At 34.0% G+C, this 26,635-nt stretch overlaps 3 protein-coding genes across 18 annotated transcripts in view; 2 read left to right on the forward strand and 1 right to left on the reverse strand.

Moving 5' to 3' along the window:
* The first annotated feature begins 313 nt into the window (after nt 1-313).
* Nucleotides 314-3,534, forward strand: LOC105205658 (translation factor GUF1 homolog, mitochondrial). Its single transcript, XM_011175084.3, has 7 exons — nt 314-566; nt 661-1,473; nt 1,595-1,831; nt 1,934-2,199; nt 2,561-2,775; nt 2,886-3,098; nt 3,182-3,534. Exons 1-7 carry the CDS (start codon nt 487-489, stop codon nt 3,305-3,307), a joined length of 1,950 nt encoding a protein of 649 aa, XP_011173386.1. The 5' UTR covers nt 314-486; the 3' UTR covers nt 3,308-3,534.
* A 2,493-nt stretch (nt 3,535-6,027) lies between these two features.
* Nucleotides 6,028-17,790, forward strand: LOC105205845 (mediator of RNA polymerase II transcription subunit 14). 6 transcript variants are annotated; one of them, XM_026131913.2, is made up of 25 exons: nt 6,029-6,301; nt 7,141-7,350; nt 7,432-7,564; nt 7,633-7,806; nt 7,891-8,016; nt 8,147-8,326; nt 8,528-8,721; nt 8,824-8,941; nt 9,190-9,331; nt 9,410-9,614; nt 9,701-9,860; nt 9,960-10,167; nt 11,736-11,944; nt 12,127-12,373; nt 12,799-12,942; nt 13,020-13,163; nt 13,764-13,933; nt 13,997-14,191; nt 14,304-14,561; nt 14,754-14,994; nt 15,283-15,653; nt 15,955-16,110; nt 16,191-16,460; nt 16,541-16,807; nt 17,214-17,790. In XM_026131913.2, exons 2-25 carry the CDS (start codon nt 7,202-7,204, stop codon nt 17,376-17,378), a joined length of 4,626 nt encoding a protein of 1,541 aa, XP_025987698.2. In that variant the 5' UTR covers nt 6,029-6,301; nt 7,141-7,201; the 3' UTR covers nt 17,379-17,790. The 6 variants fall into 6 exon arrangements, with proteins under 6 accessions (XP_025987700.2, XP_025987698.2, XP_025987699.2 ...); XM_026131914.2 differs by having other exon boundaries at nt 11,769-11,944; XM_026131915.2 differs by having other exon boundaries at nt 6,028-6,301; nt 13,764-14,191; nt 16,541-16,880; nt 17,214-17,354.
* The window catches only part of LOC105205654 (tetraspanin-1), a 41,064-nt gene continuing 28,688 nt past the window's right edge, over nt 14,260-26,635 (reverse strand). For 3 of the 11 annotated variants that reach the window (XM_026131924.2, XM_039449870.1, XM_026131923.2), the window contains exons 8-9: nt 26,481-26,622; nt 20,958-21,028 (exon numbers count right to left, since the gene is read on the reverse strand). In XM_026131924.2, coding sequence (XP_025987709.1) covers nt 20,973-21,028; nt 26,481-26,622 — 198 coding nt within the window. In that variant the 3' untranslated portion in view covers nt 20,958-20,972. Of the gene's footprint in view, nt 14,545-18,451; nt 26,335-26,480; nt 26,623-26,635 lie in introns of those variants that run through there. The other 8 variants (XR_003268351.2, XR_851298.3, XM_026131925.2 and 5 more) reach the window with 8 other exon arrangements.

Consider the following 26,635-nt stretch of genomic DNA (forward strand, 5'->3'; position numbering starts at 1 on the left):
AAGCCATTATTGTCGGTACATCCAATCAGGCTTCCCTCTGTTTTCCCTCCACACCTCCCTCTGAAACGGGAATATCTTTAGAAATCCAGTAAACCTACTCGCTGATTCTGTATTCCTGTTAATTCCAACCATGATTCCAACGATGTTCCGAGTCTCTCAATCGGGCGCACGACGCTATTTGCCTGTGCCACTTACTTCCTCCTGCTGCATGATACTTTCCGAATAATTTTGACGAATTTTCGAAGCTTTATGACACATATTTTGATTAAAAGAGAACTGTACAAGGCGTTCTGATAAAAAGAACAAACTACATGCTACATGTGATCTCTTGAAATCTAGCGTCAAATCGTTGAATGAAAAGATACCTTAAAAGTGAAATAAACATCTACAGGCGAAAGAGGATGCTGCAAATCTCTTTGAATATATTTTAACAAAAAGTTTCTACACATAGTCGCATTAACTCACTTAATACAATACGCATAAAAAATGCGTAATGCCATGTTGAATTCATACACCAAGATTATCAGTAATTCCATTCGCAATGGAAAACTTTTCAAGTTGCAAAGGTTATAAATTATCCAACAAGAATCTTGATTTAAAAATAAAAAGGCACTTGATTTGAAAATAAAAACACTCGATTAACTTTATGTCTTGTTCTAGGAGGTGGACATACCCGTCACACAGGTGTTTCTCTACGCAGGTGACGTCCGACGTAGAGCACGATGTGCCGGTTGAAGCTATCCGTAACTTTAGTATAGTCGCACATGTTGACCATGGTAAAAGTACGTTAGCGGACAGACTGCTGGAATTAACAGGGGCTATACAGGCAAACTCTGGCAAGCAGGTCCTGGATAATTTACAAGTAGAGAAGGAACGTGGAATCACCGTGAAAGCGCAAACAGCTTCGCTGTTTTATTCATATCAGGGTAAAAGGTATCTCCTGAATCTTATCGACACGCCAGGCCACGTGGATTTCTCGGCGGAGGTTCAACGATCGCTGGCACCTTGTCAAGGAGTCATACTGCTAGTCGATGCTAACGACGGTGTCCAGGCGCAAACTGTGGCCAATTACTATTTAGCACGAGAGAAGAATCTTGTAATAATACCAGTGATCAATAAAGTGGACTTGAAGAACGCTAAACCTGAGAAAGTCAAGGAACAACTGCAAATGTTGCTTGATGTAGAACACGTAGACATTATCAAAATATCAGCCAAACTAGGCACGGGCATCGATGAAGTTCTGAATGCTGTAGTTGAAAGAATTCCACCACCTACTGTAGCTAGAGATAAGCCTTTCCGAGCGCTGATATTTGACAGCTGGTATGACAAGCATAAAGGAGCGATTTCTTTAATTTATGTGAAAGATGGAGCAGTGTCAGTTGGCAAACAAATTAGTTCTGCATACATGAAAAAGTCATACGAAGTTCGAAATATTTTTCTTCTCAGGCCTCATGCAGAAAATGTGAAGACAATGTGAGTGAGTATGATTATTTCATACTTGACTTTATTATTTAATTTTTTAATTTTTAACTAATTACTATCTAATTATATATATATAGTTTTTTTTATTTATACACTATTTAATGTAATTTAGATTTGCTGGACAAGTAGGCGCTATTGCATGTAACATGAAATCTAAGGAAGCTCACATTGGTGACACTGTGCATCTACGACATCAACCTGTTGATTCCTTAGAAGGATTTAAGCCACCAAAGCCAATGGTATTTGCAGGGGTATATCCAATGGATCAGTCACAATTCGCCTCTTTGCAAGCAGCTATTGACAAGCTTACTTTAAATGACAGTGCAGTAAAAGCTGTTTTAGAGTCGAGGTAAAATTATACAATTTATAAGATGTATAATGTAAAACATTAAGATTGCTTTTTAGATGATAAAATAAAATCTTGTTGTAACTGAAAAAAATTACATTACAGCGTTGCACTTGGAAGGGGATGGCGAATTGGCTTTCTAGGTTTATTACATATGGAAGTCTTTATTCAGCGTCTTGAACAAGAATATGGCGCACAACCGATAGTTACGGCACCTGCAGTGACTTACAAAGCAACAATTTTTGGCAGTAAAAATATAACGAAATATCAAGGTGATACAGTAATCTTTAATAATCCAATGCATTTTCCGGATCCCCAGATTGTCAGCGAATTTTACGAACCTATGATTTTAGCGACGATTATTACACCAGGTATTTGCCATTTAACATTAAAGTACAGTTTAATTTATTATGAATTTAAGTATATATATTGAGCAAAAACTCAGTCAATAAATCAGTCAAAACACCAGTCGATAAAGAAATAAAAATTAATAATTATATTGTCAAATAAAAAATAATATTTTAATCAAATCTGTATGAAAATTAGATCTAAGAATATCAAATAATTAATTCGCAATTATTTTAAAATCTTATTATTTTAATATTTTTTTTAAACAATCATTTACTGGTGATTGTTTAGCAACTGGCGCAATAATCCTAAATACTTATGGTTTTTAATTTTTATCTTTATAATTTTTAATGTTTATAAATTAATGTTTTGTAAATTATACAGATACATATATGAGAGAAATTATGTCCCTTTGCCGGGAAAAGCGAGGCGTAGAAAAACTGAACAAAACTATTGGCAATGACCGATTTATGCTACAATACGTGATGCCATTGAGCGAAGTAATTCTTGATTTTCACGATGCCTTAAAGAGCATAAGTTCTGGTTATGCTAGTTTTGATTACGAAGATCATGATTATCAACTGTCCGACATAGTGAAGGTAATTATTTGCTATACTGATAAATTAGTTTCATGCACTTTTCATGCAATTTTGCATTTTTCAATGAATTATATATTTCTGGTGTATATACGTTGGTGTATATATTTTAGTTGAATATTCTATTAAATGGAAAATTGGTGGAAGAATTATGCACAATTGTACATAGAAAGAAAGCATCTCAGATAGGCAAGAACTTGTGTATCAAGCTTCTCGATACCATTCCTCGACAACTTTTTGAAATAGCGATCCAAGCGACAATAGGAAGTAAAGTAATCGCAAGAGAAACTTTAAAGCCCTACAGAAAAGATGTAACGGCAAAATTAGTAAGTAAATTTATATCTTACATTGTATTGATAAGAATACACATTAATTTAGAGATTACTTTATTATTTACTTTTTTTTTCAGTACGGTGGTGATGTTACCAGAAGAAAAAAATTGCTGGCGCAGCAAGCGGAAGGAAAAAAGAAAATGAGAATGATAGGAAAAATTTCATTACCACGAGACACTTTCATAAATGTATTAAAAAGATAATAGCAATTTTGTATTTAATGTAAAGCTATTATAAAGTAATAAGGAAATTTGTGAAAATGTTTTATGTATCATATTTAGCAATATTAATTTATACAACTTGTTTTTATAAAATTTTTTAATATTATAAGATTCTCGAAATTATGATTGGAAGTAACTTAATAATCAGGAGTAACTTTTTGTAAATTAAAAATTTACCTATGTACAGAAAAAAATTGTAAAAAAAACAATTTCTTATATGTATAAGAAACTATTTCTTCGTTATTTCATGTAAATTTGATTTACGAAAAAAAATTAAATTTATTTGATCTACATTTTAACTATTATTTCATTTAGAGTAATTTAATTTTTAAAAATAACATTTATTTATTAATATGGTATCTTTTGGTTCTATTTAATTTTTTTATTTTATTTATGTAAAGAAATTTGGAATTGTGTAAAATCAGGATTAAAGTTAATATTTTTTTAAATTAAATTAAATTGAATTTAATGACCTATAAAACCAATTTATTAAAATACATACATGTATGCTTTACAACAAAATTGATTTTTACTAAGATTTCTATTTTAGTATATTATAGATTTATAAATTTAATAAGGCGAAATTTCAACATTATTATATTTTAAATATAATTATTTTATATAAAATTTATGAATCTATCATATACTAAAAAAAAGGGGGTAAAAATTAGTTTTGTTGTAAAGCAAGCATTTGTTCCCTGTTTTAATTTAATATGTTTTATACTTATCAGTTTAGTAAGGCGAAAGATTAACAATATAATTTTATGAAATGTTTTCTGTTTCACATGGGTTTGCGACTTAAATAAATTTGAATAAATTTGTTTTATAGGCATTTTAGTACATTTTGTTTTATTCACTTTTTGCTATACTAAAGGTGCACAATTTTAATGAAATATTCTAATTCTTTATTTATAGTTATTTAGTATACAACGAGTCTATAGCCTGTACTTTGACATTTATAAGTGTAATATTTCTTCCATATTTTTTGTTTCTCTATTATAATACCGTCTCAGAATTCCAAATGATTAAAATACAAACGTATTTTTACGTGATTTATTTGGATGTATGTGGAATTAATAAAAATTGAATTTTATTTTTAGATTTTAAATAATAAGTGGATTGGTTTGTTTTATTTACTCATTTTGTACTTATTTTCTAGGATTTTTATGGTCTTGTATCAAAAATTAAAAGATTAGATGGAAAGGTTTATAACGTGTTGCCATATTTTTACGTTTAATATGTATATTTTTAATAAGAATATACTATGTAATATTAAATTATTATTTTAAATAATAGCGAGAAACATTCAGCATTCGTTGAGGTGCTGGAGACATCATAAAAATAGCCAAGAGATTAATTAATTCCGTCTAATAAGATTAGGAGAGAAGTTCAGTTTGCAGTCGTTCCGTGAAGAAATCCGGGATTTCAAGCTCGAGAAATCGCTCCTGATACGCGGGGACCATGCAGAGCAAAGAGGTAGCAGGAAGTAAATTAGAATTTACCTTGTTTTATTCACTTCCTACTTTACCGACTCTCGATGACGGCGCCAAAGATAATCGTGTGTGTTATGATTATCTACGGCGCCGTCATCGAGAGCCGGTAAAGTAGAAAGTGAATAAACCGGGGTAAGTACTAGTTTACTTCCTGACACCTCTTTGCTCTACATGATCTCCGCGTATCAGGAGCGATTTCCCGAGCCCAAAATCCCGGATTTCTTCCCGGAACGACTGCAAACTAACTCTCTCCTAATCTTATTAGACGGAATTAATTAATCTCTTGGCTATTTTTATGATATCTCCAGCACCTCAACGAATGCTGAATGTTTCTCGCTATTATTTAATAATAATTTAATATTAAATAATTTACCTCCTTATTAAAAATATACATATTAAACGCAAAAATATGGCGAGACGCTATAAACCTTTCCATCTAATCTTTTAATTTTTAATATAAGACTGTAAAAGTTTAAGAAAATAAGTACAAAATGGGAAATAAAACAAACCGATCTACTTATTATTTAATCTAAAAATAAAATTCAATTTTTATTAATTCTATATATCCCAATAAATCACGTAAAATACATATGTATTTTAATCGTTTGGAATTCTGAGACGGTATATTATAATAGAGAAACAAAAAGTATTGTAGGAATTATTACAATAAAGTACCACAAAAACTAAAAATTTGTATAAGCTTGTATTTTGTTTTTTTTTATTAAAGAATTAATAGCAAAGGATTAACAATGTTGTAAAATGCAGATTTGCATTTTGTAGTAACAGGTGGAGCAGCAGGTGAAACAGATGAATATAATACTATATAGTTATATGTTCAGTTAGTGCCTTGCTAAAATGCAAAATAATTTGTAAAACATTTAATATAATATGCAGAACACAAATTATTTGCTTTAAGAACACAAAAATTATAAAATAAAATTTGTGTTTTAAAGCAGAAAATTTTTGTAATTAGAGAATATTTAATTGAAAAAATTATTAATTATTTATTCACACTCCATAATATACGTTTACTACATTTATTAATAATGATATATTCTGAAAGAGCAATCACAACGTGCAATCAAATACATTATTTCATCGTCCATCTGTGCACGTATTTGAGGAATACCTTTTCCGCTTCTCTGAAAAGAGCGCTGCTAGTATCGTCTTGATTCCATACCATATTCCATTTCATACCTCACCATACCTCGAGCTCGAAAGTCGAGAGGCCAGTAATGGCTGCGCTGTCTCGTGTCTCGTGTACCTTAAGACCGTTTCTCTCATATAAATATATTTATTTGGCTACCAAACGGGCATCCTAGAAAATATTGATGTCGAGCATGATGTAATTAAATGTACGAATCAAAAAGTCTTGACGGAAAGCAGCTGGCTCTTATTCTCTTTGCTGTAGGATTGAAGAAAGTGTTGACTGTACTTTCGAATCATGCTGGGTTCTGTGCGGCGTCGTTAGGATCAAAGCTAGGTATTCAACTGCAATTAAAACATTGACTATTTTTAAAGTGAAGCGAATTTTATCTAAAGTAAAGAGAAAATTGGGATAACAGAATGTTATATATTGTAGCATTATTGTGAAATTTTCTTGCTCATAAGATATAAAACAAAAAGCTATAAATATTGCACAGTATATATCATTTCTTGATATAAATTTAGATATTAACTCAATCAATTTAATACCAGAAAGATAAGCACATTTAGAAACCTAATAAAGATGAGCATGTGTTTATGTAGCATATCAAATTTAAATTGCATTTTTTACATCATTTTTATTTTAAATATATCTTATTTTAATTTATTTTCTTTGATGAGGTATACATCTGTAAATAAAATGCAACGGTACGTATCAATTTTTGATGTAATTATAGGTATCAACTTAATGTAACCTCAAAAAGGTGATTATGTATATTTAGAAATTCAATGAAGATAAGCGTATGTGTATTAGAAGTATGAAATTTAAAATACATTTTCCAAATTTCATAAACACATATTTTGTTTTATTATTATGTTTCAATAAGATACATAGATATATTTATATATATGAAATGCAGAAAAAGTTCAATATCTTTGTATAAGGTACAATTGTCAATTTTAACTTAAAAGACATTAATTTTTAGAATATCAAACTTTTTCTACATTGTTATATTTTCTTTCTTGTGTAAAATATCATAAACACATGTTTTTGTAATCAGGTAGTAAATAAATTTTGAAAGACGTAGCATATTATTAATATAAAATATATCGTTTTTACATCTATTATTTAGCTACATATTTTTTAAGTAATAATAAAATTTTTGTTGTTTTTAGAAGATATATCTATAGGAGTATATATATAAGTTGAAATATTTTACGTACAAACAATATCAAAATGGCACCAGTACCTTTAGAAGGCCATCAAACTCCTGTCACAAACAACATACCTCAGGAAGGCAATCGTGGTGGATCTATATCCTTAGGCATGCTCATAGATTTTATTATACAACGAACGTATCATGAACTCACTGTTCTCGCCGAATTGTACGTAAAAGAAATGTTAACAAGTATATTTCAACATTTCTCGTCACAGGCTATTTCTCATTCTTGTCTCGTCTCGTTTAGGCTACCTCGCAAGACGGATATGGAGCGCAAGATTGAAATTTATAATTTTTCCGCTCGAACGAGGCAACTGTATGTTCGTTTATTAGCATTAGTAAAATGGGCGAATAGCGCGTCTAAAGTGGATAAATCTACAGTAAGATATTTTCACACCTCTTTTAATCATACAATTAGAATAATGGAATAACTTATTTTTCCTTTCAGCACATAATGGCATTTTTAGATAAGCAGTCATTGCTTTTTGTCGATACCGCGGATATGCTGGCGAGGATGGCTCGTGAAACTTTAGTGCATGCTAGACTTCCAAATTTTCATATTCCTGCAGCTGTGGAAGTACTTACCACTGGGACGTACGGTAGATTACCAGCTTGCATTCGAGTGAGTATGCATGAAAGAAAATAATAATTTATTAAGAAATATTGTTTAAGAAATTCTATTTAAATATTATATGCATGTGAACAGGAGAGAATAGTGCCTCCAGATCCCATCACTCCTGTAGAAAAGAGAAATACATTGCAGAGATTGAATCAAGTCATTCAACATAGATTAGTCACTGGAAATTTACTACCACAGATGCGTAACTTGAAGGTAAATACATATGAAAGAATAAAATACACATAAATTCTATTGAAAGTTACATGGTAATTATTTTAGAAGAAAAGCTTGTTTTATTTATATTAAATTCTTCATATTAAATTCTTTGTCTATTGATATACAGATCGAGTCAGGAAGGGTAACGTTTCTTGTGGAGCAAGAGTTTTCAGTATCTCTTACAGTTATGGGTGATGGACCAACAGTTCCATGGAGACTGTTAGAATTGGAAATTTTGGTTTCGGATAGGGAAACTGGAGATGGAAAAGCATTAGTACATCCATTGCAAACTCGATATGTACACCAGGTTCGTCATAAAAAAGTTAGCGCTATTTACACCAATATAGATTAACTTTAATCTTGGTTTAACTTATTTTTCTAATTTGTTGAACTAAAAAAAAAATAGAAAATTAACTGAGATTATTAAAATTAATTTACATTGGTGCTAACGGGTTTTAATGAATTATACTTTGAAACGTTTAACAATTGGCATTTTTTTCTATGATAGGTTGTTCAATCGCGATTAGCTGAAAGTACTAATCCACTGTCAGAAGTATATCATATCTTACATTATTTTTGTCAATCGTTGCAATTGGAAGTTTTATATTCTCAAACGTTAAGACTGATTCGGGACAGATTGGACGACCATATTCATGTAGACGAATATACACCAGGCAAATGTCTTTCTATATCTTATTGGAGGTAAGACTAAATAGTAATATTTATGTATATGTATTTTGAAAGAAATTTAAAAAAAATTGTTTATACATACGATATTTATATTTACACATGAAATTTTTCCAGGGAATTGACGAGTAAGGATCCACGATCAGAGCTTGGATATAGATTGACCATTCAAGTAGATCAACACGATCCTGCAAGGCCCCTTGCAGTTGTGCATATTCCATCGTTGGGCAGTAAGGTAAAATAATACACTAAAATTGAAACTTATACTTGATTATCTAAAACTAAATTAGAGATAAATTATCATTAATAATTTAATTGAATATTTAAATCATTTTCTAGTTACAATAAAATAAACTACTAATTTATTTTCATATGTTAATCATATTACTTTATTTTTAAGTATAAGTAAAAGTAAGTAAAAATAAGTTTAACTAAAAACATATCATGTCATATAACGTTACATCATAATAATATATGATGCAGGAAAGCGAAATAGCACATCGAGCTATTAGGTCGGATCAATTATCAATGGAGTGTTTACTCGTGCACACCATCTACATCCGGACGCGAAGTCGTTTATCTGAACTGAAACAAGAGCTACAAACAATGTTGAAAGACGTTGAATGTGAGTTAAGAATTTCTTTTTCTTTTCTTTTTTTTATTTGGGAATGATTGAAAAAAATTAATTTCAATAATATTTTAGGTACCTTAGCAGGATCTCCAGCTATTCTATCAGTACCCATATTGCAACCATGCTTACGTGCTGAGCTTCTATTAGTCACAGTTGACACTCATACCGGTATGCTACAGTGTCATGTTCCTCAATATGATGCACCACTTGTCCCAGAATTAACAACGGCCTTGAATGGAGATCACTCGCGTCTTCCGACACTTATATCTGAATTAAGGTACTAATTATTACGATGATCTTTATAATCTTTTTCATGGATTCATTCTACTACTGCTTAGAGTACACTCTGTTTTTGTGTAACAGATTTTGGATAACACAAAGACGTTGCGAGAAAACATTGCAGCATCTACCAGCTACCGCGCATGAGCGTTTGCCCGTTTTGCATCATCCAGATCATCCTATGTCTAAGATTAGTCGGCATCGGATGTTCGTACAATTGCACAGGCACCCTACAGTAATACTGGTACATTCCTTTATTAATTTCGAAAACTACAATAATTATTTAAAATACACATTATCTCAGTGCGTACATGTATATACTTTGCAACATGCTTTATTCTAGATTGTCGCATTCAAAGAGAAAGAAAGTTCATCATGTGAAATAGAATGCTCTTTCTATCTCGCTGTAGTTAAGCATAGTTCCATCGAAGATGATCCACACGATGATAGCATAGAAACGGAAATACCGAAAATGTATTTGAAAGTCCAAAGCCTTATTGAGTTTGACACTTTTGTGATTACACATGGCCCATTTACTAGTGTTGATAGTGGTGAGTAGATTTATACAAGTTTTATATATTATATCTTTGAGGAAGGATAAGTATGAGAAATATACGTATACCTGTGTCTATCGTCTATCGTCTATATTAAATCACATATTTATTTCGGTTTTTTTCTTATTTTTATCATCTTTTTTCTTTTTACTCTTAACACTACAGACACTTCCTCGTTCTATTACATTAGATATTAAAATCAATAGCTATGATAATAACGACCATAATATCGTTGTTCATCATTGAATTATTACACGGATAAATAAATAAGTCATAGGGGTATGCATGTATGTGTGTATGTTGTGTGTGACATATAAATTTAGTTCATATATTATTAGCATGGATACATAAAAATGTAAGTAAAAGATATATGTTGTATTATGTAAGTGCAACTTGTAATACAATTTAGGATTAATCTTAAATGATAATTCTTTTACTAACGATTTTCAACAACTTTTAATAATTTCTAACTACGGGTGATAAACTTAGGCTGCGGTTTACTTGGCGCTTTAAACGCTATAGTGGTGCCCATTCCAGCATTATTATAGAACCGTGTTCGTGTTCAGATGTGCTTGTTACAAAAATTTTTGCTGATGTTGATGCAATCATTGGACTTTATGTCTCTAAGGGCCACTTTCACCAACGCCGATTAACTTAATCGCTGATTAGTCTATCGGAATTGACCAATCGTATTTGTTGTTAAGTAAAAACGACAAATGCGATTGGTCAATTCCGATAGACTAATCAGCGATTAAGTTAATCGGCGTTGGTGAAAGTGGCCCTAATTAATATTGACTTGAACTTGAACTGTCAATAACGCTTTGAATGTGAATCGGACCACGACCAAATATTTACTGAAATTGGAATTGAATTTGATTCCATTATTAAATTTATCGTTATAAACCGAGGTTGGTTGAGGCCACTTTTTACAAAGTGCTACAACTGCTACAACCTGTACATTTTTGTAGCAATTGTAATATTTGTAACATGGATCGATCATAACGTAGCGTTTAGAGCGTGGTGTTCAGAGCATTTAGAAGCACCAAATGGATCGCAGCCATATTGAACAGGGTAATTCTTATTTATGCATCAGTATCTTACAATGGGCATTTCGAGTATTTTCTTTAATTGATTAATTGTAATACATGTATGTACATATAGTTGTGCCTCTTGTATGTAATTACAATTGTGTTGCATGTATTACAATTATTACAATTATATTTTTTTTTCTTTATTTCTTCTCTGTTTCAATGTGATAGAAAAAGGATATTTTATACGCAAAATTTAAACATAACTGGTGTTAACATATAATCAATTAATCATTTTTATTATTAATTGTGTTATCGAGTTGTAACGTATATACTTTTGTATTAGGTGCATATAATCCTATCCTGCTTGAGAATGCTAGAATTAATTTTTCCATTAACTTTTACTAATACTATACTTGTTTATTACCAATATGTAATATAATACAGTGTACGGATAATTAACATCTGGCATCATTCAGTGTGGTATCGGCATACTGCTCTGCTACTTTTAGGGGGATTAACGGGTGGATTTTTTAGGGAATAATGATCAAGATGGGGGGTGCATTACAGAAGTGGTGGAGACGACCAACAACAAACGTAGAAGCACCGGGATCGGGGGAAGGACAGACGCGGCGGGAACATCGCAGAATAGAAGACCAAAGCATCCAGCTTACTTTATTCCGGAATTGGCGCATGTTGTCGCTTTGTGTGACGAACGAATACCGTTCGTAACTCTGGCCCAAGAAGTAAGATTTTATTTTCTCACATTGATTTTTATACATAACACATCTTTCGTTAATTAAGCGAGCTTCGAGTACTCTACGTGTACGTGTCTACAAATTATCTTAATATAATATTAATACGCATATATTAATATTAAATATTGAAATTAAAACAAGATGTATAATAAAATTTAATATTAATGCAGCTCACTAGGCGGGAGATAGCTCATCAAGGTCTCCAAGTTGAAGCAAATGCCACGGCATTGGTTCTTAAACTTGTTCAATTGCCTGCGCCATTACAGAGTATGGTTACATGCAGTTTTTGGCACGCTCTTCTCAAAAGACTTCTGAGTGTCTCGATTAGAGTTCAAGGCAAAGGCATGGCTAAAACTTGGACGGTGGAATTTGTATTTTATGGTAGTCCTCTTTCCAGCGGTCATCCCAAAGAATTAGGTATTCATACTGTTCCTTTACGTAAAAGTCCGTTCATTATTAATACGTATGTCTTTCATAATTCTACAGTTTAAAATTATGAATTTAACAATGAGGTATTTATTACAAATTCGTCAATAAGTTTTTTTTTTTAGTTTTTTAATGTGTTGTTACACTTAAAAATTATACATATGTGTGTGTATGTGTTTGTGTATATATGTAATATATGAAAAAATTTGTGTGTGTGTGTGTGTGTGTGTGTGCGCGTGTATGTGTATATATATGTAACATATGAAAATCAATGTTTCTATGTTAATTTAAAGTAAAATATGGCACATAATTCCTGTTTTGACCGAGTAAACTCGGATCTTCTCTCGTGAGCAAATAAAATATATCGGGTCTTGTTCAAATAAAAGTTATTAAGTGCAAATATTCGGATCTTACAGGCTTGAGAAGACCGGTTTATTTTCAATATGAAATGGGTACAGCCGACACCGTCTCCCGTACTGTAGACGCTTTATTAAATGATTGGGCACAGATAGTGCATTTGTATTCGATTGTTCACGAGTTAGCTGAATATTTCAAAATGGGTATGTATACATTGCAATCAAATCTCGAGCATTACATAAATGATGTCTATACCGCAACGTTGCTTTCTTTATTTCAGAGAAATACAACTTACGCAACATGGTTAGCATTAAGTCTTACAGTTATAGCAAACTGGTTGTTGCATATGGCCCAAATCAAGGTGCAACTGTCACTGTACAGTGGAGTACAAATGACAAGGCATTCAAGCTGGTATTTGGTAGAAGTAAGTGTTCCACATTTATCATTGCATTGATACTAATTTGCAGGGTTGGAAGTTACTTTATATTATAGAAGTAATTAGTTATGATTTGTTACTTTTCTTTAAAAAAGTAATTACTGTTACCAATTCTAAAAAATAACACGTTACAATTATAGTTGTTCAAAAAGTAACGAGTCATTATTTTAGTTTTTCTCTTGTAATTTTTATACATTACCATTTTAAATACGAGAATACTTGCATTTATAACATTACATTATTTTATTTACACTTGGTTACATGTTATTTTATATAATAAATCACAGTTATTCTTTAAGAACTTAAAACCACAGCATGTGTTTTATATATATTAATTGAATTTATAATTTATAATAATTTAAAATAAATTAATATGTTATTCATAATATATTATGTCGACAAATTTAATAATAATATATAAAATAACAACTAAATTAATTCTCAAAAATAATAAAGTTACAGTTACTAGAAAAAGAAGTAAATTCTATAATTATAATTTTGTTACAAGTAATGAGAGTTATTTTCCAATCCTGCATTTCGAGCGCTTGGTCGATTGGAATTGTGTAATAGCGAAAATTTCGTTTGCAGGTCCGACGAATACAGTGAGCAATGCGCATTCCTTAATGAAGGAACAGCTTGAAGCTCATTTAAATAGACATAAAAATTTAGCACAAATTATTCATATAGTTAACGAAACGCTTCAACCGCTCACGTCAATCAGTAAATTACCAACAATTCCTCAGTTATGCGTGCATGCGGTAAGTGCACGCGTGTACCTGCCCTATTTCGATTCAGATTTACGTATAACTCCCTCTCTACAGAGACCACGAGTGCCGGTACAAACGTTTACTATAATGCCGCAGTGCGTAACTTTAGTAAGAATAGCATATCAAGGAATGTATTGTTTGGAATTACGTTTGCGTGGCGGTGGTTTAGTGAGCTTACGCGACGGTGCTTACAGTCGTTTCGACAGAAGTAACGTCGTCGATGAATTCACACCTACGCAGGGTTTAAAGGTAAGAGATTGAAAAAAAAATTTTTTTTTTATAATTGAATGTTCAACGAATTTTTTCGGAAACATATCTTTTGAGAACTATTGATAAGCTATTAATGAGCATATTATCGCAGGCATTCTTGTCGAAATACGTCGATGAGAATGCAGTGTTTAGAAGAAGGTCTCAATCAGAGGACGATAATCCACCGTCGCCCGTTACTATGGACAGCGACGGTACTGGTGGCAACGTGGGCTTCTTAGGTCATCACAGAAGCGGCCCTCAATCGCCCGCCCAGCAACGCGAAGGTTTAAGGTTCCATCCACCGCTCACACCACCGTCAGGTAGTAATCCTCATACACCGGCCAGTCCTCATACTGCAAATATATCTCAAGTAAGTTGTCCATTTGACGTAATACATAATTCAGTCTTTTTATATTTTTATTTTATTTTATTTTATTGCTGTTATTTTGTCTTTATTATTCATTCAGTTTTTGTTTCTATCCTAATGGAATATTTTTCTACTAAAAAAATAGCCTTTCAACACCTAAATAAGTCACTTAACTAAGCTCAAGCTTTCTTTTAGGCAAGTCAACATCAAAGCTTCAGTCCTGCAACTTCGTTTAATTTAGCATCGCCGCCATCGTTACCGCCAAATACACCTAATATGTTACCACACCCATCTCCTGGATCAGGACTCGTTGCAAATAGTCCTTTAAATCCGATGCACGTTCCCAGTCCAGCTAGTCTCATGCCGACGTCATCACCTGGACCTTGCAGTAACGTTCAAGTAGGGCATTCTCCTGCTGGTTCATTCATGCAAACAGGTACGTACGATAGGGAATCAATTTTTCCATCTTTCTAGTTTACCTGTATCTGCTGAGATTTTGTCGTTTTATTTTTCATGGATTTCATATAACTATTCTTTTTGTCTTTGTCTTAAGCGAAAGCCCTTACACTTTTATCGCGTTAGAAGAAAATAAATGTAATCTAAAGAAACGCTGATAATTTTCACTATGAAATTTTAACATCATTGGACTACCAATGTTGAACAGTGAGAGCGATGAGCAAGGCAAACCTATCTTACAATGTTGATAATACGTCAATTTTTTTAGGTCATATCGACGGTAGTCCTTTTCCGGCTTCTCAAAGCATGGCTTCCCCAGCTGCTTCAAACTGGCCCGGATCTCCGAGTGTACCGAGACCTTCTCCGGCGAGACCTGGACAAAGTCCAGGTCACGCAGCGTTGCACAGCCCTCAAGCCTCTGATCACAAAACCGGTAGTCACATATCCAGGGTATTACCACAAAGGTCCTGGGCAGGTGCTGTACCGACCCTTCTCACGCACGAAGCCCTGGAATTACTCTGCTGTCCGTCGAATCATCCTTCGAACTTACCGGGTCCAGATATGTCACCGCTTGAGAGATTTCTAGGCTGCGTCTACATGCGAAGACAGTTGCAACGCTTTATCCAACAAGATGATTGCGTAAGCAAACTTGCCAATCGTAATATAATTCAGGATTTTATTTCTAACAAAATCGTAAAATTAATACGATATAATAATCATAGCGTCTTTGAGTTTCATACAAAAAGATCTGTTGTTGCAGGTGAGCTATTAATTATTACACTTCTTGATTTAATATTAAATATTGGTTTGAAATTTTGTCTATCCAGCACGAGTATTTTCTGCGCAGAATCATACAACTCACAGTCAACTTTCGATACAATTGATAAACATGCACACATAAAATAGATATTTTTCATATATATTAATGTGGATGTTACAGTTAACAGGTATCAACGCCGAGCCCGGTGTAGTACATTTCAAAGCCGAGAGCTTGCAATGCAGAGTCGGATTAAATCCGCAACATTTTCAATCTCTTCACATCAAGGTTCTCGCGCTTCCCGAATATAAAGATCAATGGAGCGGAGAAGAATTACAGGTAATTAAAACGAACATCTCGTGTACCTGCGCAACGCGACTTACTCTCGAGTACGAATAAATATTTCATTTTATTTATAGATTATTGAAAAGTTCTTCGACACGCGAGTAGCTGCCCCGCCCTATAAACACAACACGCTGGCCGGTTTCGGAAGGATGCTTAACGCACGTTTCAAAGTATTGAAGGACTTTGTGCAAATAATGAAGTTGGAATTAGTTCCCGGTCTTGTGCAGCAGCAGCAGTTGAAGTGGTCTGTGCAGTTATGTTTGCGTATCCCGCCTTCTGCTGGACCAATCGTGCCCCCTGGCACGGAAGGAGTACACGTTTGCAGAAACAAGATTTTATTTTTCGTGAGTACCACTCGCGTTCTTTATACTCAAAGTTCGTTTGTACTCGATTGATCCTTAAGCTTGTGACACTCATTTTGCAGTTACAAATAACGAGAATGGGTATACCGTATCAAGGGGAGACACCGTCCTTGGTACTGCCATTCGTGTACGACATCACTACGAATTTAACGCAACTGGCGGAAAGAAGGGATCTCAGTCCACCTCCTTCGGCGATCACGGGAGTGTCAATGCAGCTGAAGAGATTCGCCGAATACGGCGCGAATCAGTCGGAGTGTTCGTTGTTCCCCGCTGTACGGGATCTTCTCGCTAATTTTACATTACCATCGGAACCGTCGGTTATATCACAGGTGACAAGTAGAAGAAACTTTTGATGCATTTATTGTAAGGTTATTAAGTTACCTAGCCAGAAACAAGAATTAGGTAATTTTTTTTTTTACACTAAATATCAACCTTAATTAATCTTTTCATATTTCGTTATTATGACATCATAATGTATGCAGCGTGAGATCAATGTATTCCGTGTATTGCTTAAGACAATATATTTGACATTTTATTTTTTAAGTTATTTCGTAGAATAATCATAAATTGATATAATCTGAAATATGACTCCCGATTATATAAATCGTACATAAATGATATAATAATTTAAGATATCAATGAATATCGCTAGCGAAATCTTTTTACGCAGAAGTACAAAAGTAGTCTATACTTTAATTAGTCTATACTTAAATTAAGTATGTTTCTTTGTAACAGGTTGTGCCATCCCCCGCGGGAAATCAAGTAGCCTCCGCACAACAGATTCAAAACACAGCGATGCAAATGCACTCGCCCATGGCTGGTGGTCAAGGTCCGCCGCAGGGACCATACGGAATCCAAGGCATGCAACCGATGGGCATGATGGGCGGACCGCCTCAATAGGATTTGCTTTACTCTCCTAATCCCCTGTGTCTACCGAATCATCCAACGTGGATGAACTAGAAATGTAAACTTCGACTCGAAGAATTCACGGGACAATCCATCCGCTAATTCTAACGTAAGAAGATTTACATTTCACGGGGTATTTTAGGAGAGAAAAAAGTTGTGGCGTCCGCTGCGTTTAATCCAACGAAGAAAAAAAATGGACAACTGACAAAAAAAATGTTTCCTGTATGAGAGACAATCTTGTATCTGAGTTTGGTACTATTCGTACACACTTTGTATTTAACATCAGCAAACTCTTATCACTAAAGCAAATGTACTAAAACAAATGTATAAATATGTATCATAAGAATTCGTAAGAATTATAATAGATTATATTCGACGTAATTAAACTTAACGATAAATTATTATACTACAGTTGTTCTATGCTTGCCAACGTGACGATTCCTTTGTATTTACATTCTGTTTCATGTAAAGTGATATTCTCGACTGGAAATGATCTACATACAAGCATAGATTACAAATCTGTTGATAAGGCAAGTATCTTTTTATAATGTATGAACAATTTCTGTATTAATGTGAATACAAAAGATTTATGATGCAAATAAAAGGCATTATGTTGTCAAGTTAAAGGCATTATAAGTATGCGAATAAACAAATATCAAAATGTTCATAATATATTTCTTAAATTTAGAAACGAGTTCGCGTACTGTGCTTGTCGAATATAGTATATGAACAATGATTTTCAGACGTACAGTTTTCATATACATACATAAAAGTTGCAAATGTTTTATAATCTGCATACTTGATTTTTATTTTACAAATAAACTAACATATTTTTGTATTAAATTATTTTTAATATCTCGCATCTGTACGTCCAACTAGTTCAGAGCACGGATTTTGCGAATCGATTGATTCTTGGTACGTTTCTACAATCGTTATCGGAAGTGAAACGATAGAAGAAAACAATTCGCATTACACATTTTATCTGGCATTTATGAATAATATATATAAAATTTTTATTTTGGTTCTGTGTGTATACAGCTTCTTTTTTTACAAAAAACATATAATACTCTTAACAAAAATCAATCGTACTATATTCTTAATATATGCAATTGTACAGTACTCATAGTTAATAATAATGTATTGGAATACAACTGTATATCAATAATCGCATCTCAAATATATACATTTTTAGGTCAGGTATCAGTCTCTGTATATAAAATTTGAATACATCTTGATACACCTATTTCACATGATAATTCTTAATTGCACCGAAACAAAACCGAATGTTACTAAATATCTTAAACTTTCAACTTAAACTAAGCAATATCATGCGTTCTTGGCCGTGTTTGTGTTTTGTTTCTTTTTTTTTGTAATCCTCTTATCATTATAATATATCTCACATAGTTCTTCAAAAATAATTTTTGCACAGTAGCCTATTCCTTGTATCTTTAGTACCAAAAAGATACTCTTGTAGATATCATATATTGATTTACGCGAAACTAAATGTATCATATACCATAGCATACGACTACAACACGCGCTTTTATATTCATTTTTATCGCAATTTCAGAGTAAACACGTAAACTTGTCACATTAAATCTTGACTCGACTTCCACAAATTCTACGTACGAGTTTCTAAACTGGTGTCTTAGGCTTTTCGTTTTTTAAACTGTTATCTTTTTTTTTCTCGACTTTAAATAGCTTTTCTGAAATTTATACATTCAATATTATGGGACTACATATTAGACAGCGTTATAAGGACCAGGTCATTTGTATTGCAATATTCCCCGTTTATTCAATTCTATGAGCTTGATGATCTTGGTGTTGTCAAATACATGAATGCAAGTTGATGTATTTTCTGTTACGGAAACAAAACGGCGTTATTTCGAAACTACTTTGTTGAATATTTTTCCGTGGTTAAGCAAAAAATAATGTACAAAAAAGCTCCTTCCCTCTGAACTGGCATTTACGATATCGACATTCACGTAAGAGTGAAATTGCAATAGAAAAGACCTTTACATTATTTTTTTTTTTAAGATACTTGACGGACACACTATGCGAACGTTTAAAAATAAATATAAATATTCATAGTGCATAATATTGCATGCAAAAAACGTGATCTTCATCTCTCTAAATTAAACTGCACATTATATAAAAACAAGCATTTCACTATATATCATAGTCTTTAAACTATCAGCTAATGAGTTAATGAGAATTTCAATCCTCCAATTAGTCTGTGCGATATCTCGTGCATCGCTCTTATATGCGAGCGACGCGTTATCATGAACAGTCGTTAATTATGTGTTAAAATGATTCATAAGTGTATATGATAAAATACTCTTTTGACATAGCTTCAATACTTGTGTGTCAGAGGTAAAAGGAGGTTTGATTTGTTACTTCCTCTATCGCGGGAACAGTGATGTGCAGCACATTTTCATACACGGCAATCCGATAAAGAAAGAAAGAAAGAACTAACGTTCATAGACACTCTGACTTCGTGACTTGCTCACAAAGTGTATTACGTATGTAAAGTTGCTTCTGCCGATCTCTATACTGTCAGCAATGACGTGCTATTCCTATTCTTCAGATAATTATACACGATTTGATATACATATATATCTGACAATTTGTTTAATTACTCAGGTACATATATATACATATGTGTATATATACATATATATATATATATATATATATATATATATATTTAAGAAAAATATAGACAGAAGCATGTATTATCAGCTTGAAGTCAGAACGTATCACGTGAGATTTTTATCTGTTACAGAGAATGTTACGTGAAAAGAAGCTTCGGCTCTCTTACCAAATAAATCCTTTAAATAAAACATGGTTTTGCGAGTAAATGTGTCTCTTTAATGGCTCGAGCAATAAGCTCATTAGCATTTCTTAGCGTTATCTTCGACTTATATTCCGAGTGCTACTGAAACAATGATCTCTGTGCATTACTATATTTAGTAAGTGTGTAAGAAGCGCTCCCACCAAAAATATTGCCGAACGTAATAAAACAGCGGAAAAATAGGCCAAAAAGTACGTCGGATTCTCGTCACAAGTTAAATGTTCCACTGTCCGCTTTGAGAGATGAACGAAACATCGCGTGAGTATTCCATGTTGCGAGTACAAGCATCTAAAACGTTTATGAAAATATTGTAATATTAATCGTGTATCGCGTATGTACATCTACTGTCGCGTTATCGACGTTTACTTGTGGACGACCAAGAGTCGGAAGATGAAAGAAAAGGGAAAGCCTGATGACAAAAATTCTTGTAATATCTCACTATTTTGAAGAATTTTTCAAATTTTAAATTTATGAAGATTTCTAAGAAAATTTTTTAATCTCTTCAGATTTTACAAGTTTTTCTGAGAAATTATATAGAATGAGAAATCTTATAAATCTTAAAATATCTCAGAATTTACATACAGTGAGTGCAAAAAGTATTTGTATAGGGAAAAATAATTGAAACAAAATCTCATTTTTAGAAAGCAAATATTACTTGACAATTTATTAATAAAAACAAATAGATTGTATATATTTCTCTATAATATTTTAACTAAGATAATGTAATAATTATCTTATTCTAATAAGCAAAATTGTATTTTCCTAGCAGCACAGCCACTTGTATAAAATTCTGAAAAAAAAATAAAAATTACACGAAAAAGTGTAAGAAAAACTTTTACCAGTTTACCTAAAGGAAAGAAAAGGGAAGAAAAGGAAAGAAAAGAAAGGAAATTCATTGTTGGATCGCGCGCCTTCGCCTACGGTCACGATGGGTGCCGTGGCCGTTTCTCAATCATTTTAAACGCTTGTACCTCCCTTTAATATACAAACCACTTAGCAAAACTACGAAACGATAGCAATTTACAGTGACGTTTTTGAGATACTTCGTATCGCAATATATATATTTACATGCGTATATCGCTTGCGATACGCAACGCGAGATATATATATTTATCAATCTTACATATATATACACACCGTAAAATATATAAGATTGATGGGTCCGGACCTGAGCTCTCCTTCGAGAAAAAACTGCGTAACGCCTAGCCATATCTCCTCCTACGTCACTGCCAATGTGTGTTTCTCTTATATAAATAAGATAACTTTTCTTTCTTTTATTTCCCGAAACGTTTCGTCAACTCAAGCGTCAAAGAATTGGTTTTCTGTCGGCCGACTTCTCAACTAGCCTAGGCTTGGCTAGCAGCTAGAGTTTCAAGCAAGCAAGGCACAGGAGCACTAAGGGCTCAACGTGCTAGGAGGCACTACTCAACAGTTCCATGCTCTTAATGCCTCGTCAACAGCAGCACCAACAAGTTAACACTGGAAACGAAAATGTCTAGAATGTGCGGCATGAACAATTAGTAGCGATGTAAAATAGCATCGTAAGACTACCGTCCGCATTAAGATTACCGTCGATTACTCGTGTGTATGTACGTACGCGCACGCTGGCACGGAGAAAGAACGACGAACGAAATCAGACTCGTCGAGTCGATAGTCGCACACACAGTGCAGCACGCGGCCCGCGATTACAAGATTACAATTAACGGCGTAGATCCTCCAAACAAGAGATTCGCATACAGGTATATTGTACCCATGCAGCACAGAAGGTTCGCGGAAACTTTGCGGAAAGATTGCAATACCCCTAACACGCAATACCCATACAGCACGGAATACAATACTATATAACGCATTTCAGCAACATTGCTGGAATGTTCTGTGCTGCGTCTGCGCAAGCTAATTTATATTGTATATTACTTATATGTTGCTGCAACATCGATGCATTTCTGCATCAATGTTGGAACATCTACTTTGCATTCTATTGCAGCTTGCTTCGATGTGACCGAAAAGCTCCCGTGCCGTATGGGGCATCGTCTAACGTTAAATCTAGAAAAGTTCAGGTACGGAAGAAAACGCGTAAGATCATTTGTGCATCTTTTTTTTTCCTTTCTTTTTGGCATTCCTGGTCGATACACCTGGCACGTGCGTTCGTGCGTTCTGCATGCGCGCGATCGTATTGTCGAAAATGCAATACCATCATCCTTGTTTACATGCGATCTTCTCGAAATGAACAAAGAATCGGAAGTTTCTTTCGCGTTTCACTTGTACGATGTCGCGCCGAGATATCGCAGAAACTCTACAAAAATATACTCTATCTAAATATATACACGCATCCCGCTAAGGAAATGATATCTTCGATTCGTAAGGTCCGCATCAGATCGTTGCAATGTGCGTACAATTTAGTTTCTCAATTTTCTCAGTCTTCAAATATTTTTTTGTTGTTGTTGTTGCCTGGTTTTTGGCTTTGGCCCTCCGCGTGTGTTCGGTGCGCATACGTACAGAACTTGGCGTATACAGCAGTGTGTGTTAAACATTGAAAGTACACTAACATACATATTATCGATTTCTTATGAAGGTATATGGACTTCTTCTCGAAATTGTACGTCGTCCCATTTACAATAATGCAATTTTTTTTTTTTTGTATTCTTTACATATGTAAACGTGAATGAGATACCTCATCCTGCGATCTTTGCGATGTATCTGTTAGGTACCGTATAGCGTTTGCAACATTGAGACAATAGATTGCTGACTAAGCTACTATAAACTAATGAGAAAGGTGAAAGGAAACAGTTAAATGTTTGTGTTACTTGCGTACCACAATTCCGAGTAGAATTTCGCCACGTGTGTTTAATAACTCGTGCCGACAGCTGTTCGATATGAGTTAACACCGTGAAACAAAATGAAGTCACGCTGAAGCTCAAATGAAACTTACAGGCCCAATTGCATACTCGTTTGGCTTCAACAAAACACGTTTGATAGTTTATCGTTCTGATTCTTCTCAAAAAATTTAACAGCGCGCGCTAAAGAAGAAAGATCTTTACGCGCCCATATATATATCCAATGTTTTATGTATTCAACTCGTATTAGTTGAATTGAACACGAAAATGCATTATTTACGGATGGAACGCTTTGATTAGTGACTCAATTTTCTAAATTTTCGTCTATTTTAGTAATCATAGCTATTGTTTCGTGATTAATTCATAAACAATTGATAAATAGCATCTTTTTATGCAGAATTCGAAAAATGTCTAATTATAATAATTAACGTCATTTAGATTAATTGTAATCATGAAACAACAATTGCACATATTTAAATGCCTAACGTATTACGCTACTTTACATTTTTTTCCCATTTGCATACTTTATTTCTTTTTATCACTTTATCACTTTATGCATTTAATAATTTATCATCGTTAACGCAAAGTGTCTCTCGCTGAACGCACTTCCTTAAATTACATTTTTTTTCTTGCTAATTCTAAGCTGATTTTTCCTTTGCAAATATGTCGAGATCAAGAATGAAAAGCGTTTTAAAAATAGATAACAAAATTATATTCTTGAATCAATTTCAAATAGACACTATATTACAATAAAATTTTAGGCTTTAGTTATAAAAATATAATGATTATTTCAAAGGTTGCAAAATTATGATACATTTTGGTTTTTCTCCGTTAAGGAAAAGTCGACTGAAAATTGATCATGATTCAGAGGGAGTGGCGCTTGGCAGGAGACGCTTTATATATATGTATATAGATATATAGATATTGAAATAATAAAAATAACTTTCTGATTAATGATCGTATTAATGCACACTTATAATTTTCATTATCACAAGATATCGTCCCTGCTCCATGATACCCCATTCCGTATAGAATCACCTCTGTTCAAAGTCAACCAACACTAATCGTTTTGCACCTGTTACAGGTTGCGTCAACGTGACGATGCAATCGGGCCTCTCTCTCTCTCTCTCTCTCTCTCTCTCGCGCTCTCTCTTTCTCTCTCACTCTCAGTCTCCGTACATCCGGCTCTCTGCCTCTGTCAAATAATATACAACAGCATGGCCATGCAAGGGTGGAGAGCAAAGCTACCATGCCTGAATAGAATTTAAAGAACGCTTGTAGAATAGAATAGATGATAATAGATCTAGACGCTGCAGCGCGAAGCGGCAGCAAGGAAGGGATCGGCTGTCAACTGATAGCCTCACCTCCGTCTTACTTGAAAGCAAACCCCATCAAAATCATCCTTACTTCAGCACCTCACCAGGCCTGTCTCGACGATACGTCTACACAAGCTAAAAGAACGTCCATTTGTCAATGCCTTCCAATTGAGAAAAGGTTCTACTTTAATAGGATGGATTGTGATCAATTCAGATGAATACGCGCGTATGTAACACCCGTAATTTCTTCGCGACGAGGCATTCACCTCACCGTCGAGGACCCGAACGTGAAATTGTGCTGCACTCAACAACACTTTCACTACCGATCGACCTCGGTTGTTTATGAAGCTATGGAAAATCGTGCGACAGTTTTTGTTCGTATTGACAAGACGGAATGTAAAATATTGAAAATAACTGTGCGATCGAACGAATGTTCAAGAATTCTGGGAAAGCAAGCTGCCCGATGGGTGATCGTAACCGAGATTTAAAAAAATATTACAACATTTTTATCGCAAATCAAATTTTAGCTATCTCTCATTTCACGTTCTTCGAGTGAGAATTGGTCGTCAAAGTTGTTGGGAGTACTTCGGTACGATATGTACATTATTGGTCATTTCGCCCGAATTCAAAAGCATTTTGAGTTACCACGTTGCAAGGCGGTGACGAAATATTGAAATACAAGTGTTGGCACAGATCGTTCAAGCGAGCGTTGAGCGGATAGAAACGAGCGTCGTGTTAACAATGAACGCGAGCTATAAAAAGAACCTCTAAATATTTTCATCTGCATGGTGTCCAAGTCGCGAAAAAGAAAAGTTTCTTTCATTCATATCCATTTCTACCAATGTAGATTAACTTACTTCTTCTGTGATTCCGTTTCTAATTTTTACATGCTAGTAGCATTAGAGTATCTCTGATTAAAATTAATATATTCTACGTAACAATCATTTTTTCCTTTCAACTCGAGAAAATGATTATTGAATAACGAGAATACTTTTTCGATGGTACTGTACAAGATTTCTTCATGTAAGCAAGTCATGACGCTATATATATATATATATATATTATATAATCTCATTTCAATAACTAACATTTTGAAAATAAAAAAACAAATTAAATTAATGAGATTAATCTACATTGATAAAAAATAAACATTAGATTGTTTTTTTTCCAGAACGGCTAGAGAAGAAAAGATTTTCTACATGCGTCAAAATGTTGAACGATTTGCTCGCGGTGTCGATTATACAACGTGCATTCCACGTTAATAATCTCAGTGAAAGCGAATGCGTTTGATACATTGACACTTTAGCGCCGATGTAAAGCGCTTGACAATCGACACGCAACTGATTCCGCAATTGTGCGTGTCGTAATTTGGCACATGCAACTCTGAAGCTCTCGAAGTTGACAATAGTCATGAAGGAGATCCTGCGCCTTTGCGGCTTCCGCTCAACGCGATTTTCGTTGAAATTCCTACGTTAATTCGTGCGAGCGATCCGAAGGGCTCGAGTAGACCGAAAGCGATTGTGCGATCAGTCATCGTGATCAGCGACTGCTTCATCGATCGGTTGTAACGTTAAATCGCTTTTGATACGCAACCCTTCGATTCTCGTTACGTTATAGTTCTGAGACTAAAGCGCACGATGCGGTACGATGCCATCGGATTCAACTTGCGTCGCCATTGCGGTGAAAAGTACACGAAAGCATATACATACATATATGCATATACATATATATGTGTGTGTGTTTATATACATATGCATGTATACATATATAGGTACATTGTACGTGTTATATACGTATATTAAGCATACACGTATAAACACAGTCGAGGTAATCGCGAAGTATCCTTAAAGAAAAAAGAACTGCGTTCAAAAGAACTGCTGGCAGAAAGCTTAGCACATTCTGCTCTCGAAGTTACTCCTTGCCAGAAGGTTCTACGCATCGATAAACTGCAAAGTGTCAAAGAGGTCACATTTTACACCGTAAATGAACAGAGCTGACGGTCCCTAACGGCCGAGGAAATCGTTCAGCGGAAATAAGTTACTTTTGCGCGCTTAATACCGGATTTAGTAACTGACTTTAACACCGAGCCTACCATGTTGTGGACGCCAGTAGCAGCAGGCTAGATACAGCGCCAGGATAATGACCAGAACCTCGACGAAGACCAGGGTAGCGGCCACACCGATCACTATCGCCGCGTTCTCCTCGATAGCGGTCATCATGGCCTTGTAGCAACCCTACGAATAACCA

The sequence above is a fragment of the Solenopsis invicta genome, chromosome 5, assembly GCF_016802725.1.
Source record: "Solenopsis invicta isolate M01_SB chromosome 5, UNIL_Sinv_3.0, whole genome shotgun sequence".
In the NCBI taxonomy this organism is placed as follows: Eukaryota; Metazoa; Arthropoda; class Insecta; order Hymenoptera; family Formicidae; genus Solenopsis; species Solenopsis invicta.

What these genes read in the sequence shown, in the direction of transcription:
- LOC105205658 (XM_011175084.3), top strand. Translation starts at nt 487, where the DNA reads ATGCGTAATGCCATGTTGAATTCATACACCAAGATTATCAGTAATTCC. An exon ending in AACTGTCCGACATAGTGAAG is followed by an intron (nt 2,776 to 2,885) that starts GTAATTATTTGC and finishes TATATATTTTAG; the next exon opens with TTGAATATTCTATTAAATGG. An exon ending in AAGATGTAACGGCAAAATTA is followed by an intron (nt 3,099 to 3,181) that starts GTAAGTAAATTT and finishes TTTTTTTTTCAG; the next exon opens with TACGGTGGTGATGTTACCAG.
- LOC105205845 (XM_026131909.2), top strand. Translation starts at nt 7,202, where the DNA reads ATGGCACCAGTACCTTTAGAAGGCCATCAAACTCCTGTCACAAACAAC. An exon ending in TCGTAACTCTGGCCCAAGAA is followed by an intron (nt 11,945 to 12,126) that starts GTAAGATTTTAT and finishes ATATTAATGCAG; the next exon opens with CTCACTAGGCGGGAGATAGC. An exon ending in AACCGTCGGTTATATCACAG is followed by an intron (nt 16,808 to 17,213) that starts GTGACAAGTAGA and finishes TCTTTGTAACAG; the next exon opens with GTTGTGCCATCCCCCGCGGG.